This window comes from Nelusetta ayraudi, unplaced genomic scaffold, assembly GCF_046127955.1.
Source record: "Nelusetta ayraudi isolate G7.1 ecotype Tasmania unplaced genomic scaffold, CSIRO-AGI_Nayr_v1 ptg000002l, whole genome shotgun sequence".
NCBI classification, from domain to species: domain Eukaryota; kingdom Metazoa; phylum Chordata; class Actinopteri; order Tetraodontiformes; family Monacanthidae; genus Nelusetta; species Nelusetta ayraudi.
The window spans coordinates 4330481-4346758 of NW_027466052.1; the positions used below are offsets into that span (position 1 = coordinate 4330481).

Genomic DNA, 16278 nt, shown 5'->3' on the forward strand with positions numbered 1-16278 from the left:
TTAATGTGAAAATCTCGTTCAGCTCTGATAAGAAACACGACTACTGCCACTGCAGCAGTTGCTAAGCTACTCCCTTTAGCATCAAGCTAGGCTTGAGTTTTGTTTTTGTTTTTTTATCTGGATTTTTTTGATTGGCAGCTCGCAGCATCGGGGGGCTTCTTCCTGGTTTGGACACAACTAAGAGGAATGAGGAATCCAATTTGTTATGGATTCAATGCAAAATCAAGACAGATTGTCTTTTTCCGCCGGATGAAGGGTAGGCGACAGCCAAATTAAGCTGGGTGTGTTTTTTTGTTTTTTTTTTACCTCCGTCACACCCGGGCGACACCGGGCCACGATTCCGTTTGTATCCACTCCTGACGCACGCAGAGACCGACTGCACGCTTCGAACGCTCCCAACAAAATGAGTGCGTGTGTGCGCAGCTGTCGCCGGCCATTGAGGGGATGGACTGGTTGATGGCTCATGTCAGTTAGACTTGGTGCATCAGGTCGAGGGCGGGTGTACAGTTTGACGAGATCTGTCAGAAAGCCGGGAAAAAAAATGATGTGTATAAAATAGATTCTTGACCGAGTTGCTACCGTTTGTCGAAATCCCTTAGTTAAATTGATACCAATATCGGTATTGGTACTGATCGATGTTAGTGTAATGAGACCAATAAATCTGTATCTAGATATTGGACCCGTATGCTTTGGTTACTGCATTTAAACTATTACGACAGAGGGTAAACGACCAGCTCTTTATGACAACTTCTGCTTCAAGGTGAGAAACGCATTGAATGGTGTGGTGGAGGAGAATCTCCTGTTAAACTAAAATTCCCAAAGTGTTCCCAAAAAAATCACAAAAACTTAAAGTCACAAAATATTAATTTCAATTTATATTGAAAAATATCCGTATTGTATCGGTATGGGCAATACTGGCCCTGTGTGTGCTTGGTATTGGGTCAGTCCCAGGTCTTGCAGTATTGCACACCACCACCTTTAATAAATATTAGTCTCAGTAAGTTATTCAATAAACAAAAATCTACAACTTTTTTTTTTTTTGTCTGGGGAAAGAAAAAAAAAGTGCTGGAAAATTTTACGATGCGTTGATGACGGCTCACGTGACTTCCTCAAAGTGAATAATAGCTGTGTGTCTCTGTGAGCTCAGCGTATTTAGAGAAACAGACATTTGCGTCACAATTCAACACCCTGCAGTATCCCTCTGATGATTTATTTAGTTGTGAAGAATGTTTGAAAAGCTCCACCTCACCCACTTCCCTCCACTCAATGAGACGAATGATGATTTGGCAGGTGGTTGTTGTTGTTGTTGTTGTTGTTGTTATTGTTGTTGTCACAGAAGGCCGTCCTGAACAATCTCAATCAAAGAGGCAGAAAATATATGTTGGAGTCGTAAAGTCATCGGTATTTATTTGTCCTCGTGATTGTTTTTTATTTTGTTTGTTTTTGTTTTTTTTCCTGTTTGTTTGTTTTTTTTTAAGAAGAGCCTCAGGATCCAATTTCAGAAACCGGTTCCACATGGCGTGAATGTGTGTCGAGGGACATGGAGGCACCCGGGGATGAAGAATAACAAGATAAAGATTCTCAAAAAAAAACAAAAGAAAGAGGAAGGAAAAAAAAACAAGCAGCGAGACAGATGCTTGTACTGAACCCTCTGAGGTGGATTTGTCCTTGAGCGCTGTTCTCACCATTGCTTTGGTAAAACATTTTGACCTCGTGTCACATTCTCACAGCCTTGAGTCAGAGATGTGGAAAAAGAGAAGGAGATGAAATCCGAGGAGGAGTTTCAGGATAGACAGCCACAGCCAAGTTAAAGGAGATAAAATACAGATTTGAAAGGCAGTAGTTAAGAAAAAATGTACGAGCACAATTTCACTTTTTTTTTTTAAATGAATTGTCAAGTCAACATCAATTGAATTTAAGACTACAAAATGAAGATGTCCATTGACAACATTTCAAGAAGGGATGCCCCACATGAAAGGTGATTGGGTGAATAATCTATCACAACTAATTGGATTCTTTCCACACCAAATGAGCAATTTGGGTCCAGTCACAGTCTGAGCAGCTGGCAGACAGTGACTGGATGAGCAGACTTTTCTCTGGCGGTTGTTCAGTCGCAGTGTTCAGTTGTTATTACTGAGCATTATTGTTTCATGCAACATGCAATCATTGCATTGCTTGAAATCTCAGCTGCCTTCCAAGGTCCAATATAAAACTGGGAACTTCGCAGTGATCGCATATTTCGACACCCGGGAAATGTTTGCACGCATGAATGCAGCACGTAAACAAATGGCGTTGTGATTGACTGGTAAATCCTGTGAGTGACGGGACAGGTGTGTGCAGAAGAGACAGAAGGATTCGTCGGCCCTGAGCGCAAACGAGTCACCAATCGAATGATATTCTTTTCTTTTTTTTTTCTTTTGTTAAATCCAAGCCTGATTCAGTTCATGGAACAGGAGGACGGCTGCGTGCTCGGTGTCCACGTGGCCTCGGTGGTGAAGCAGTGCTGGTCACTGTGGGTTGTTTTTTTTTTTTCTCTCTTGTTGTTGACGTCGTCGTCGCGGCTGCTGGACCTGCTCCAGCGTGCGTGCGGCGGCGTGGCGGCTGCAGGGAGGCACAATGGAGCAGGAGGCCGGTGCGTGACTGCTTCATTGTGCCGACTGTACAGTTCAGTGAAGGGCAGATTTGATATTCTCCTCCTCGCCGTGGAGTGTTTCCTTTTCAAGCTCCAGCTTTTTTCTTTTTTTTCTTCTTCTTATTTTTTTTTACCCTTTTTTTGCCCAGGGACAACTCAAAAAGACAGTCTTCCGCCGCGGCTGGCAGAATCCCGCAACGTGATCTAAAACCAATTTCGCCATTTGAATAAGCTAACGCTTTATTTCCTTATCTTCCCTCTGCAGTCCAAAAAAATCCAGGCTCAACTCAAAGAACTGCGCTACGGGAAAAAGGATTTAATTTTTAAGGTAAGTTCAAACTCAACGGGGGGGGGGAAGCGGGATAAACAAACGTCACTGCTGGGGGGGGCACACACTGATCACACATCACACAAAGTCGTCCTATCAAGTCAGAGCCTGGTGTAAGCTCCGCCCACTCAGGAGCCTGCTCCGTTTGCAGCTCCGTCCTCCGCCAGATCGGCCCCATCCTTCTCAATAAAGGGAGGTTAAGGCGGATAAATGAGGTGGAGGGCAGTCGAGGGACTTTAAAACTGCTTTGAGATCTTCTTTTTTTTTTTTTTCCCCCTTATGGATTCTGGCAAAGGAGCCTCACAGCACGAGGAGCTGATCAGAGTCCTTCCTTTGTGCCTCTGCGTCGAGGTGAGGCAGTAAAACGCAGTCACGGTCGAGTCACAGAAGCAGACTGGGACATAAACATGCACAAGATGTCCCGAGCAGTCAAGAGCAGTGAGAAAACAAACTAAAAGGAAAAAAACCCACAACAATTATGCTGAAGACACAGATTGCCAACAGGATGTTGTCACGAAAAAAACACTTATTTAAATCAAACAAAATGCATGCAGACATATGTCTGTAAATAAACTATTGTCTTTTCTGGTAATTTTCTCGCCTTTATCATTTTCTTTTTTTAAGACTAAAAGACCGTAACTGAAAAATCTACAATTGAAAGATTTGCTATGAATCACGTTTCAGGTCGCAGTCGTCCTGTCAGCAAATAAATGAGTTTATTTTTGTATTGCGGCCTATGGGGAAAATTGCTTTTTTTGGCTGCAGCACCTCAAGTGGCCACTGGGAAAAATCGGCTCGCCACCATATCGCCAGTCCAGCAACCAGTTCTTATAATACATCCATGATGTGGACTGACCTGAGGGAGGTGTGACATCTCAAAGAGCTGCTGTGGATCGTTTGCCACCAGAGCCCCTTGTGACATCACAAAAGGGCAGACTTCCAGTTTTGCTGCACAACTTTCTGCAGCAGTGGAGGCGGCAGCAGTCATCGAGGAAGGACTTTGCTGCCGAACCTCCTGACCTCCCGCTTCAGCAGGCTGGTGAACGCAAGCCTGCCTGACGTGGCCCGACGTGGCCTGACGTGGCCAATCCTCATCCAAACGGCGCAAACGGCGGACGACGCTATTCGCCGCTGAGATTCTGCGTTCGCCGACGGCGTGTTTGAGTCTCCAGCTGCCTCCTCGGCTGTGTGTCGCTCAACGAGGACTAAACGCTTCCTGTTTGGGGCGCTTACATGACGCTTACTGGCATTTACGGCGACCGGCGCTGACCTTTCCAACCTTGTCTGAAGTGCCTCCAACCACCACCTGCCACCCTCCAAAAAAAAAAACAACAAACACACAAGTAAATGGGTATAGAAATGTTGTTTATCAATTGAGAAAGAAACCGAATCGAATGAGAACTTGAATGAAAATCAAAACCAAACTTTCACAGACTTGGGTTGTTTTAGTTTGTCTGTTTTTTTTTTCCTTCTTTAAATAAATTGTCCCGTCGGCTGTTCTATTTCTGGCCCCCCCGTGAGTGATGGATGAATCGACCGCTATGTCTGGTGTCACTGCTCGTAAATCGTTGTCGCTAAATTGCATCAGTCGCTCACACAACACAACCTTATTGCTCAATGTCAGCCGGCATTTCATGTGGATCTTTAGAACGAGATTATCTTTGGTGATTTATAGTTGCATTCAGATGTAGGTAATCTGATCACACGCTTCGTCTTGTTGGGAAGAACAAAAAAAAAAAAAAAAAAAAAACGTCCTCCTCAGGATAGCGGACAAACTTTGTTGCCCTCTTTATTCTATTTCCCCCCCGGTGGAGAAAAGGTCAGCAGAAATTGCATCATGTTCCTCTGACCCTCTTGAGCCCTCTGGATTTTCCTGCGAAAACTCATCCGTAGTCCCCGCGCGCCGCCACTCACTGCCCACCAGGGTGTGATGGTAGCAGCGAGGCGAGGAGGAGGGGAGTCAGTCGAGGCTCGCAAAGTGTCATCAGCCTCACGTGGGAGCGACATCATGCGGGGGCACCTCGGCTGAGCGGCGGTCGAATTGGTCATGACGCCCCCATTTTTGCAGTGCCGCGTCGCAGAAGCCCGGGCCGGAAAGTCTGCGGGGGCAGGAGGGCAGCGGAGGAACGCGAAACACCTTTCTTGGACAGTCGTTATTCCGAGAAGCGTCGATGTTTTGACAGTCTGGCAGGTTTATTCAGTGTCACTGCTATTGCACGCCTTGTTTGTTGTTTTTTTTTTGCCTTTTCAATGACTTTGGGAGTTGCAGGCTTGATATTTTGTCACGTCTCGTGTCTCGGCTGGGAGATTCTTCATTCACAACAGCGCTTCCCTGCCGTTTCCAATGCCCAGTTTTCTTTTGTTTTTTTAATCTCTTATCCGAAAACAAAACAGAAAAGCACCTTATTGGACATGGTCACATGACCTCTTGGTGTGTAAAGGAGCCTTGCTAATGTTTGGCCCAGTAAACAGTTTTGATGTATTGTCAGGATCAATGCATGCTCCTTAAAATAAAAATAAAATAAAATCATCTCTAACTGAACCAAAATATCTACGTGCCAACCACCTTCTTCTACATTGAATTACAGCTTGTCAGTCAGTCACAGTGTTCTGCTAATACAATTACTTAATGAAAAACAAAACATTGAATTTGCGTTCTTTGTCCCAAGTCACCATAGATTTTTTAACATTAGGACATAAAGCTTGCTAGTGAAGTATGAGATAAACAGTTCAAAAGCGATAAACAGTTAAGACAGTGCGGGTCTTCTGAACTGACCGCAAACATTGCAAAGCCAGAACATCAGAAACAGCAGTGGTGAATTCTCCACGCTCGGCCCCTCCCCCCTCAAGCCCTCGGGTCGCCGTCGCACCGTCCGGCCGCACACGCAGACCCGGAGTCGCCAAGGAAAAGAGCCGAGACGTGCCGGTTGGACGCAGGTTCGCGCCTGCTCCAGCTTGAGTGGCCGGTGCCCTTCCGACGCCGCTGACCCCGGCGACCTCGTAATGGACTCGCCTCAGGAAGACGCAGCTCTGGAGCAGGAGGCACCAGCCCTGAAAGTCAGCATTTCTGGGTCAGCGGCGGTGCGCCTTCAGAGGGAGGCCTCCGAGGAATATCCGCTGATGATGCTCTGTGTAATGGATGTAATGGGTCCCGGCTGCCGTGCTGCCTGGTGGCAGGCGAGCCCACTTGCTACATTCGGAGACAAACTGGCAGCGAGCCGTTTTTGTTCTCCCTCAACCCCGCTGGATCTTTGTGGCGAGGCTGGGCCTATTGTTATTCTGGACGGCGCTCAAGCTGGGCACACCACGTACAGTATTATCCCGTAGTGGTTTTTGTTTTGTTTTGTTTTGTTTTGTTTTGTTTAAGTCCAGCTGCAAGATTTGCTTCTGACTTGAGGCTGGATTTTGGTTTCTTCAGACATCCACAGTAGCGACTAAAGGACAGTTGGATGGATTGTCAACACGCCAGAACTTTTGTTCGGTACAAGGGACCGAGTCTTTTATGGTCCCCATGAGGAATTCATCTGGGACTCCGAGTGCTTGCACACGATGTCCAGCTTCCAGGGAAAGACGAAACCAAAAATACCAAAGTAAAGCCACATTATTCGCAAAAATGAAAAATGTGAAATACATACATAAAAATTAGGAAATAGCAAAGATACAAAATCGCATACCATTGTACACAATGCTGAAAGTTCATTTATACCCTCAAATCATCCCAAAAAATAGTCCCGTCTGTAATTGTGGACATTGCAGGAGAGCTCACGAACAACCCGGGCATAACGGAGCAATACCACAGAAACTACTAGGGTCAGTGTAGAGTCAGCAATCCAACGAGTGAGGAAAATGACAAAGAAGAGTCTCAAGCAATGCAGCCGGCGTAGCAAGTTGCAGCGGACATCCAGAGATATTGGAAATTCCCTCATTATTTTTTCCTCAAACTCAACATTAGCTTACAATAGTAGAAGCAGAGACAGACAATTTATAAATTCTAGGGTTTTTTATTTTCAGTGTAACACTAGGTGGCATCTGGCAACATGGTCCTGATAGCAAAGATGCTCAAGACGCAACTTTTGCACAGCTAACGTTAGCAGTCAGATTTAGAACAAGGGGACCAAATAAACTGAGCCGTCTGGGATCCCAGTGAAGGAGAAACTTTTTCTACCTCCAGATTCCCTCTTAGATCAGACGGATCATCATCCCAGTCCTCCAAAGTCGGGGTGCTGAACGCTGCCCTGTCCTTGACTGTCAGGCGAAGCCGGAAAACTTTTCGTATTAGCTGCATCGCTGTGCGCCGCCAGTGACGAGGGTGCGCATCACCAAAACGACCACTCGGCTGGCAGCCGTTTTATCATGACAAAGCGCCATGAGTTGGGAAAACACGCTGCCTGTTGCCTCCCGTTTTTTGTTTTTTGTTTTTTTCCCGCCGTCTGCGGATGCCGTTTGTTTGGGTTCAGCTGACCTTGTGTTTGAAAGTGTGAGCCGGCGCCGTTGATCATTTTAAGAGGCCAGTAAAAGAGCCCATAAAGGTTCATCAGCAAGGGCAGATTTTCACTCGCTGCATGCTAACGACCATAATATAGACGCCTCATCGTGCCGCGACACATCTGTCAAGAGTGAAAGACTCGTCACGGGAAGTCCCGGCGACCTTCGTAGACTTATAAGCAAAAAAAAGAAAAAAAACATATGAAGGGTTTCGAAGGGTCACCTTGATGAACTGCAAAAATGACACCCTTAACATAGCATCATAACGGCCTTCTGGGCCCTGCACTTGCTCTCGACTCGAAACGTAGACCCGTCAGTGTCTTCATTCAGATGATGGTGCTTAAGCCACACCGAGAGCGAACCTATAAGACTCGTCCACGATCGTGAGGAGTTATGAGATCCCGAGGCTGTTCAGTTTGAAGAGGCCAAAGAATCATTGGTTGCTAAAAGCAGTTAATTTATGTGAGGCTTGCAGTGCGGTCGATGTGTTTCAGAGTGCCTGCATGCGTGTGCGTGTGTCTGTGTCTGTGTGTGTGTACACCTGCTTCATGATACTGATTTTTTTTTTTTTTTTTTCCCCAACGTCAGAATCCAAAGCAAGTATCTGCGAAATGATAAACAGGAGCCTTAATTCTCAGCGCTATCGATTCGCGTTATCGACGCTGCTGAGGAGAGGCCATGAGAGAGACGAGGGGGGGGGGTGGAGAAATGCCTTGTTTGCTCACAGCGGAGACCTAAAATGCGGTCGGTGTTTTCAGGGCCAGCAGCTGATGGACCTGGAGCACAAGCTCACCGTGGCCAAGGAGGAGCTGGAGAAGACGGCGCTGGACAAGGTGAGTAGCAGCGGAGCAAACAAGCCGACACTCATTAATTCCTGTGGAATTGATGAAGTTTATGAATTAATGAAGTCCATTAATGATGTGAGGTATTAACTATTTATCCAGGTGTTGCTGCTCGTTAGATCAGCTCTTAAAAAAAAGGCCTTGAGTTCAGTTATGTTTGCATGTTACATGTTTATGCGCGAGGTGATTAAAGTTCTGTAATATTGCGCCCAAAGCGTTCAGTGTGGCAGGATATTGAGGATACGTTGCAAAGCTCAAAAGCAACATCAACCGTGAGTCAAGCATTTCAAACACCTTCACACGCAGGTCTAGTGATATTAGTTCTGCACTGCAATATGAAAAAATTTGTAAAACCATAAAGTCTTCCCATTGAAACCTTTTAACCAAACACCACAGTATAAAGATACATCAGGTTCTGCATCTTTACCCAACGTGCACGTTCCTCATCTGACCATGTTTAAACATACAGTTTGTATCAAATGCAGAGCAAGGGGTGGGGGGGGGGGGATAAAATAAAAAAAAACGCATCTCAATTATTTATTGAATAACTAATGTGTGCTAGTAGTCTACTACTCTACATGAATATTTGATTAAAGCCAGACGGGTGCGTTTAAAAGTCAAGTTAGAACAGCAGCGAAGTTACACTAGATTTTCCTCCTCAATACAGAGGCTTTTTATTTGTTTTATTTTCAACTGGCTGAGATTTGGCAGCCTAATCATGTGTACCGGCTTCAAATTCCAATTACAAGACGCTACTTTTTATTTTAATTTTATTTTATATATTTTTTTGATTGGTCGTTATTGACCCTCCTCTCGCCGGAGGGCGACTTAGCGACTGCTGAAGGTGTGTTGTGATGAGGAGGCAGCAGGTAATTCAAACGTTTGCCTCTGGAGATTTGACATCGTTTACTATTGCAAAATGATTGAACCAATCATTCAGCCTATTATTATTATTGATTTAAGGCAAATTATCTTTTAAAAGCCGCCTCCTTTTTTTTTTCTTTTTTTTTCTTTTTCCATTTCACGTCCTGCCCGGCGACGGCTCGTTTGCAGCCACGAGAGTCACTTTTACTGAGCGGCTTCCCGCTGCTTCAACTCTTCCTCACACGGAAGGATGGAAGCCGGCTCTGCAGGGGGCTCGCCAGTTCTCTTATGTGTGTGTGTGCGCTTGATCCTGAGGGTTTTATGTGTGTGTGTGTGTATGTGTACCCAGGAGTCGCAGTTAAAGGCGCTGAAGGACACGGTTCACATCTGCTTCTCAGCCGTCCTGAACAACCAGCCCAGCAGCACTCACAGATTCCCCGCCGCCTCCACCCACTTGTTCAGATACTCATCGCTCATCAACAGCTCCAGAGTCACCTTCCAGCAGCCACACGCCAAGGTAGGGCATCGCGCCTCATTTAATGTTTATCTAGAAAGGTGCTAGGGGTGGTTGACCTTTTCGCTTGATGTTAAACAAAGAGGTCGGTCGGTGAACTCGGCTCCTGTATATGTGCTGGATATGAGGTCTGTGAATTATGCACAAAGGCATCAGAAGGACAAGCATTTATGGATGGTGAAATAGTACAACATGAATATTTTATGGACGGTAAACCTGGCAGATGAGCTGCTTACTCACTTTAGTTTCACCACATTTGAAACAGAAAAAGCTACTACTACCAATAATAATAATAACAATAATAACGATAATTATAATTATAATAATAAATTATTATAATATTTATTTATTTTAGTCCAAAGGGGATTTTCTTTCCTGTGCAAACTCTTTTTTTTCCTACTCTGGGTTTTGTGAACTTCTGGTAAATCGACAGGCTTGAGGACCCCGAGGAGCAGAGATAAGCGGCGATAGTCGGAAGCCACCAGAGCCCCTTTTCAAGTCTCGAGCAAGATTTTCAAACTTTGCAGATAAAAATCACAGCCGGATTAATAATATCAGTGTAATGTTGGCCGGGCTCATCCCCCGCAGCTACAATTAACATCCTGGGAGGCTGCTTTTGTACCGTCGAGGTGATTCAGGCTCCTTGGTGCAGTGACTCGACGTCTCCCCCCCCTTTAGGCCTGACAACCGCCTTAAATAAAACATGCCGGCTAAGTGCCAAATACATTTGCAAAGCTATTTAACGTTACCTGAGGCGTAACCAATGGGCCGGCAGCAGACCTTTGACTTGTCATCACTGGGGGCGGAAAAAGAAAATACAGGTTCCACAGTACGATTACACCAGCCCTCCTTTGTTTAAGTGGCGCAGTGTCAGGAAGTCACCATGGCGACAGACTGTGTGCCCTGCAAGCTTAATGGAGTGCAGGGCTTATTAATCCTATTAATTACACCTGATTCCTTAAAGTGTCGTCAAAGGAAAGAAATAAAGTGTGTGTGTGTGTGTGTGTGTGTGTGTGTGTGTGTGTGTGTGTGTGTGTGTGTGGGAGGGGGGGTAATACCGACTCCAACTCTGACCTGTCACGACTGCTTTGCAGATAAAAGTCACCAAAGTCGGAACTCGCATCATTTATTTTTGTGATGTGCAAAAAAAAAAAAAAATACTGCAGATCAGATTTTGCTGTTTCATCAAAGTGGAATAAAAAAATTCAGTCTACCAGTTAATTAGCTGACTGAGGGAAACAGAAGCACAGCCGTGTGTCCAGGTAGGTAGCACAGTTATTCACAGGAGAACAGGGCCGGTGTAGACGGCAACTCTATTAGGACAAACTATTTCATGGTCATATAGGTGTGTGTGTGTGTGTGTGTGTGTGTGTGTGTGTGTGTGTGTGTGTGTGTGTGTGTGTGTGTGTGTGTGTGTGTGTGTGTGGAGAGAGAGAGAGAGAAAGAGAAAGAGAGAGAGAGAGAGATCACAGATAGAATGAACAAGCATTAGATGGCTAACAGTGCAGTACCAGAAACAGGAAGTTGGCCACTGGACTGACAGGAAGTCCTCTCATCTCCACTGAGTCCTGCTGCGACAGCCGGTGCAACTTCTTTAAGTTGGCGAGAACTAGGAAAGCTGTTGGCAGCGTGTGTCTCCAGTTGGTTCGGCCTCCAGCGAGAAAAAAAAAAAAAAAAAAAACGACGCTGAAGCTGGGCCTTCCCTTCCCATCGCACACTTGAATCTGATCGACTGCCCCCAGTTGGTGCAGACGAGACTTGAACGTGAATTGTGGGTTAAACTGGACATCAAAAAAATGTGTCAGCAATGCTTCATTTGCTACCTCACCAAACAAGTGCGGTCTCAAACAGCTCGTAACATTGCAAAGTTTCATCTCGACGGCCACACGCAGCAGATCTGATTCATTTCTTTTGTCCACATGGTGAAGAACCAGTTCATGAAAGTCTGGAAAGGGGAGGAGGGCCTTTCTTTGCACTCTGGCTCCTGGAGAATCACCTCCCAGAGGGAAGCAAAGGTTATGGAATGTCAGAGCTGCTCAACGGTGGCGAGTCACACGGCCAAGCGAAGCAGCTGTCCAGTCTTGCCAGTCGACAAAGACCTTGTCGGGGGGGGCTTCAACACGGGCGTTTTCAGAATTTAAAAGGAGTTTTTATTATCAAGTGGGGGCGTCGCGCGGCCCTCGTTGGAAGCCAAGGTCACGGGGCTGCACCAGGCGTTCAGGATTTTAATCCCTTCCAGGCGTCCAAGAGGGACGAGGGACGAGAAGATTGGTCGTAAAAAAAAAAATACAGGATTACGTCGACGGCTGCGAAGATTTTTACACTTTGCCATTTCAGGAGCAGTGTCAAGTGGCGACCCACTCGGTGGCTTCCTTGCATTTTTTTTATTTTTTTTTGTCGTTTTGTTTTCTTCAAAAGAAGCGGGTGCCGTCTGACTCACAAAAGCATCTATTCTGCATTTTAAAAAAAAAGAAAGAAAAGACACACGGTGGCACAGGAACGTATTGATGCCGCTGCGGAGAAAAAAAAAAAAAAAAGAAAAAAAAACACTCCGCGGCCTCACCGCAGCTATTTCTCTTTACCAAGCCGTCGTGTCAACCTCAATCACAGATTCGGTTCGTCGTGATTTCTGAAAACGCCGGCCGCCGCCGCCGCCGCCGCTTTGAAATCATAAAGTGAGCCGTAGCGGCGCGGCGCCTTATCTGTCGTGATCCTGGCGAGCGGCTCCGTCTTTAAGAGGCTTTTCTGTCCTCAAAGCAGCCGCAACTTACTCTGCCTCTCCTCCTCCGCGGGAGCCTGGAGATTTGACATGGCACTTACTGCATTTCTTTTTTTTCCTCCGTTTTGTTTTTTCTCTCCTGTCTTTATCATCACGCTCGGATGGAAACGCCGCCTCCTCCCCCCCCACTCTCCTACCTTCGCCGACGCCTCCATTGTCCCTCTGTTGAGGCATCACACGAAAACAATATGCTATAATTGACACTTCCTGTCCACGTCCCCGTCGCCGGCGGGAGCGAAAAACAGGATGATCCCATCACGACGAGAAGTCCCACATGTTTTCCTGTCGCCGCTGTTGAGCCATATTAGCGTGTGTGCGTGGCAAAAATAAATAAATAAATAAAAGGGGAGGAAACTCCACACACAGAGGTGCGGGCGGATTTTTGTGCCATGCTAATGAAGTTTTGTTTTTGTTTTTATCTCCCACTTCATTAGCATAGAAATGGCGTGCTCCATTATCTCCCGCCGCCACTGTACACTCCGACAGCCGCTCGGATAAATCACAGCTCGCCTTCACTGTAAGGGGCGCCGAGGCGCTCCGTCTGTCCACTCTGCCGGCTGCGCGCGGACGAGGGTCAAATCTCATTTGAATGGCTGCTCGCTTCGTTTCCGATTAAGTCGTAGAGACAAGAGAAGAAAAAAAAAAATAATAAGGCAGCACGAGTACGAGCTGCTCATCAAGGAGCCAGCCGGCCGGCTTCCCGGTTTCGTCTCATCAGTCCTGCCTGGAAGCAGCCGGCAGCAGGAGGATCGGATGCGTCCGAGCGTGTCGTGGCCCCAAAACGACCGGGTCACGCCACGAGCGTTAGCAGAACTCGTAAAGTCGCAGCCAGGCCTGTGTAAAGAGGCGGATCGGGGTCAGGGTCCGTGTGTGCTCGGCAAACAGCCAGCAACAGCAAGTCACACAGAAGAAAGGAAGCCTGGCCGGAGTTAACGACACGTTTCATTTCATCTCAGCTTTGCCCCGCAATGTGCCCTGCTGCGAGATTTGCTGTTGATACGATACCATGTAAACCACAGGGCCGGTATCGCCGATACTGACGCCTATACCAAGACTTTTCAATTAACTTGGATGTTGTTGGGGTTTTTTTTTGTCCCAGTTTGGGTCATTGATTCGTAAAAAAAAAAATAAATAAAAAAATCCAGTTAGAGAATTTGGCTTTTCAGCTTTTAGGCAAAAAGAAGATCCACAACATGGACAGATTACTGTGGGTTCGTGCTGACGGGGACACATTGCCTCCCTGCTTGGGCCACAGCATCAAAGGTTGGGATTTAAGTTGCCAGATTACCAGATAACTCCCGAGGTGACGCGTCGAGTCGGGGAGGTCAGCGCGACTTCAACCTTTTGAAGACGCAGCCAGAGGCGCAATTACCACACAGTCTTCCCCAGGCCGTCACGGCCGCCTGCGATGTCCCACGGCTTGAGGCCTCTTGCGTGTATCTAGCAGCCAATCTGTCTACCTCAAGAGGCCACTTTTGACCCAGTTAGGGAAACTACGACAAACAAGTCCAGCACAAAAAAAAAAAGGAAAGAGTTAGTAGCCGCTGCAGCCAAAATCTGCTGCACTCACTCATCTGCCACAAAACAAGGGGACAGCTTCTCAAATAACTGTATCCAGTCCAAGGATGATGAGGATGATTATCATTATTTGGCACTCAAGTTTTAATTAATGGGTCATGGGAGTTTGGTTGGAGAGAAAAATGAGTCTGACATTACAAACCAGAATCTCAAGTTTGCCCCTCAAATAAAGCAAGTCTGCTAATGAAAGCGAGCTGAGCTCTCCGGGCTTCTTCACTTCATCAGTTTGGTTATGAGAAGGAACCGTTTTGCCATTTAACGACTAAAACATCTTTTTTTTTTTTTTTTTTTTTTTCCTTGTCTATTCCCTTTCGCGGGCTGTGCAACTAATGGCGAACCGATTGGTTCATGGATGCTTCCAAGTCCTCAAAGCGCGTCTCTCCCCCCCTGCCTGCAGACTTGTGGATTGAGAGCGCACATTAATTGTTCCGCAGCAAGACAGAAAGCCATGATGAAGGAAAAACCGACAGCGCAGGAGTGAAATCAGTGTGATTGTTTTGGGTTTGAGGAATCGTGTCAGACAAGAATAAGTGTTCCTTCAGTCGCTTAGGGCCAAAACAGATTCCACTGCAGCAAAGCAGGTCTGATCGCTCACAGGCTGTAATTTCAGGTATAAATTTAGGACAAAGGACATCAACTTTTTAAAACTGGTGTCACATTGTCTGCGTTTTTAAACTTATTTTAGGCTGACGCTGTAAATCATGACGTGCATCTTTGAACAGAAATAGACACGATATTCTTTTCTCTCTCGCTCTCATCCTCTGATGCAACATTTGGAAATTAGTAGGTTTAGAATTTCAGCACTTGTCAACACTTGGCTGATTAAGTAAGTTCAGTGACGGCTCACACGCTTTAGTTTTCTAATACGGATGAACGCTCTGCCTGTTTCCCCCGCGTGCAGGACATCTCCAAAGTTCAGAGAATCGCCACACCCAGTAAGTCACCTGAGGGCGCCGACCTCGCGAACAGGGAGAGCAGCGCCACCAAGGAGTGTCCGATGGAACAGGTGAGTCCTCGGAAAAAAAAAACCGAGCAGACTCAGTATTCTGTCTGTGAGTCCCTAGAATGTTTTACTTTTTGGGTATTTCACTGCGTGGCTCCACTGGAGTCCAGGATGGCAACTAAAGCACTGCTGTAGCCGGCTGCACTTCATTGCAGGAGGTGAATGATTGACACGTTTGAACAGCCAAATGATCCAATGAGAGGAGCTTCTGCTCAGCTGATTATTTTGCCAGCCAAGATCCCAGATTCTCCTGAAATCCCTTTTTAGCTCCGATGGACATGGCGGTGAAGTGAAAAGGCTTGTGATAATAGTGATAATAGTGATGATGATGATGATGATGATGATGATAAGAAGGCTGGGAGCGCTAACGCTGCTGCCGCCGCTGCTCCTACAGGCCGGGGCCGCCTGCTTCCAGAACCAGACGGAGGAATCAGCCCCCGACAGTAAAAGGCGACCGGAGGCACAGCAGGTGAGCGCCGCTCCAATTTAAATGGAAATGTTGCGAGGTGGAGACGCCCGGGTGCTGAAAATTTTGCTCCCTTTTGACACGGCGGAAACGTATTCTCCGGTTCTTCCGGCTCTTTGGCCACTAATGCCCATTTTCTCGACTAATCCAGTCAAGTGAACGTTGGTAGATTAACCCCCACCCACCTTCTCCCCAGACTGCTTCTCTTGCTCTGTTTCTCCAAGCAAAATGTACGTATAGTACGAAAGGGTTCACTCTGTCCGTTTTCACAGTTCATATGCGTGCCCATCCAAACATGCACAATTCTTCCACCTTGTATAATGGAAAGAAAGTTAAAGATGGCCTCATCTGAAGGCCAGGTCCAAACTACAAGTAAACTTGGCGAAGCCCCTCAGAGCCCTTGCCGCGTTCCTCACAGGTCTTAAATATCTAAACTTATTTTCTAGGTACATTTTCTCAGAGAAAAATCTCACTTTTAAATATGTCTTATTAAACTGAAGGATTAAAAAGGAGGGAGAGAGAGAGAGAGAGAGAGAGAGACGGTCTTAATTCTTTGATACCACCGTGATCGTTTCTGGCAGAGAGACAAACAGTTGGCTGCATTCAGATGAGCCAAATAATAACTAAAAACATCTGTTTTTGTGACACTTTGCTCACTTTCCGCCTCTGCTTGTAGGAAGCGAGTGAAAAAACAAAACATCAATTTCAAGAATATGTGATGGGATTATTGTCCTGGACGTCTTTCATTTGACTTTATCCAACCAAACACATCTCTGACCTGATAAAC

At 46.2% G+C, this 16278-nt stretch overlaps 1 protein-coding gene across 1 annotated transcript in view; it reads left to right on the top strand.

Moving 5' to 3' along the window:
- Nucleotides 1–16278, top strand: part of luzp2 (leucine zipper protein 2) — a 140777-nt gene that overhangs the window by 117843 nt on the left and 6656 nt on the right. The window contains exons 7-11 of the mRNA XM_076018171.1: nucleotides 2898–2960; nucleotides 8204–8278; nucleotides 9501–9668; nucleotides 14924–15028; nucleotides 15420–15494. Of these exons, the coding sequence (XP_075874286.1) occupies nucleotides 2898–2960; nucleotides 8204–8278; nucleotides 9501–9668; nucleotides 14924–15028; nucleotides 15420–15494 (486 nt within the window). The remainder of the gene's footprint in view (nucleotides 1–2897; nucleotides 2961–8203; nucleotides 8279–9500; nucleotides 9669–14923; nucleotides 15029–15419; nucleotides 15495–16278) is intronic.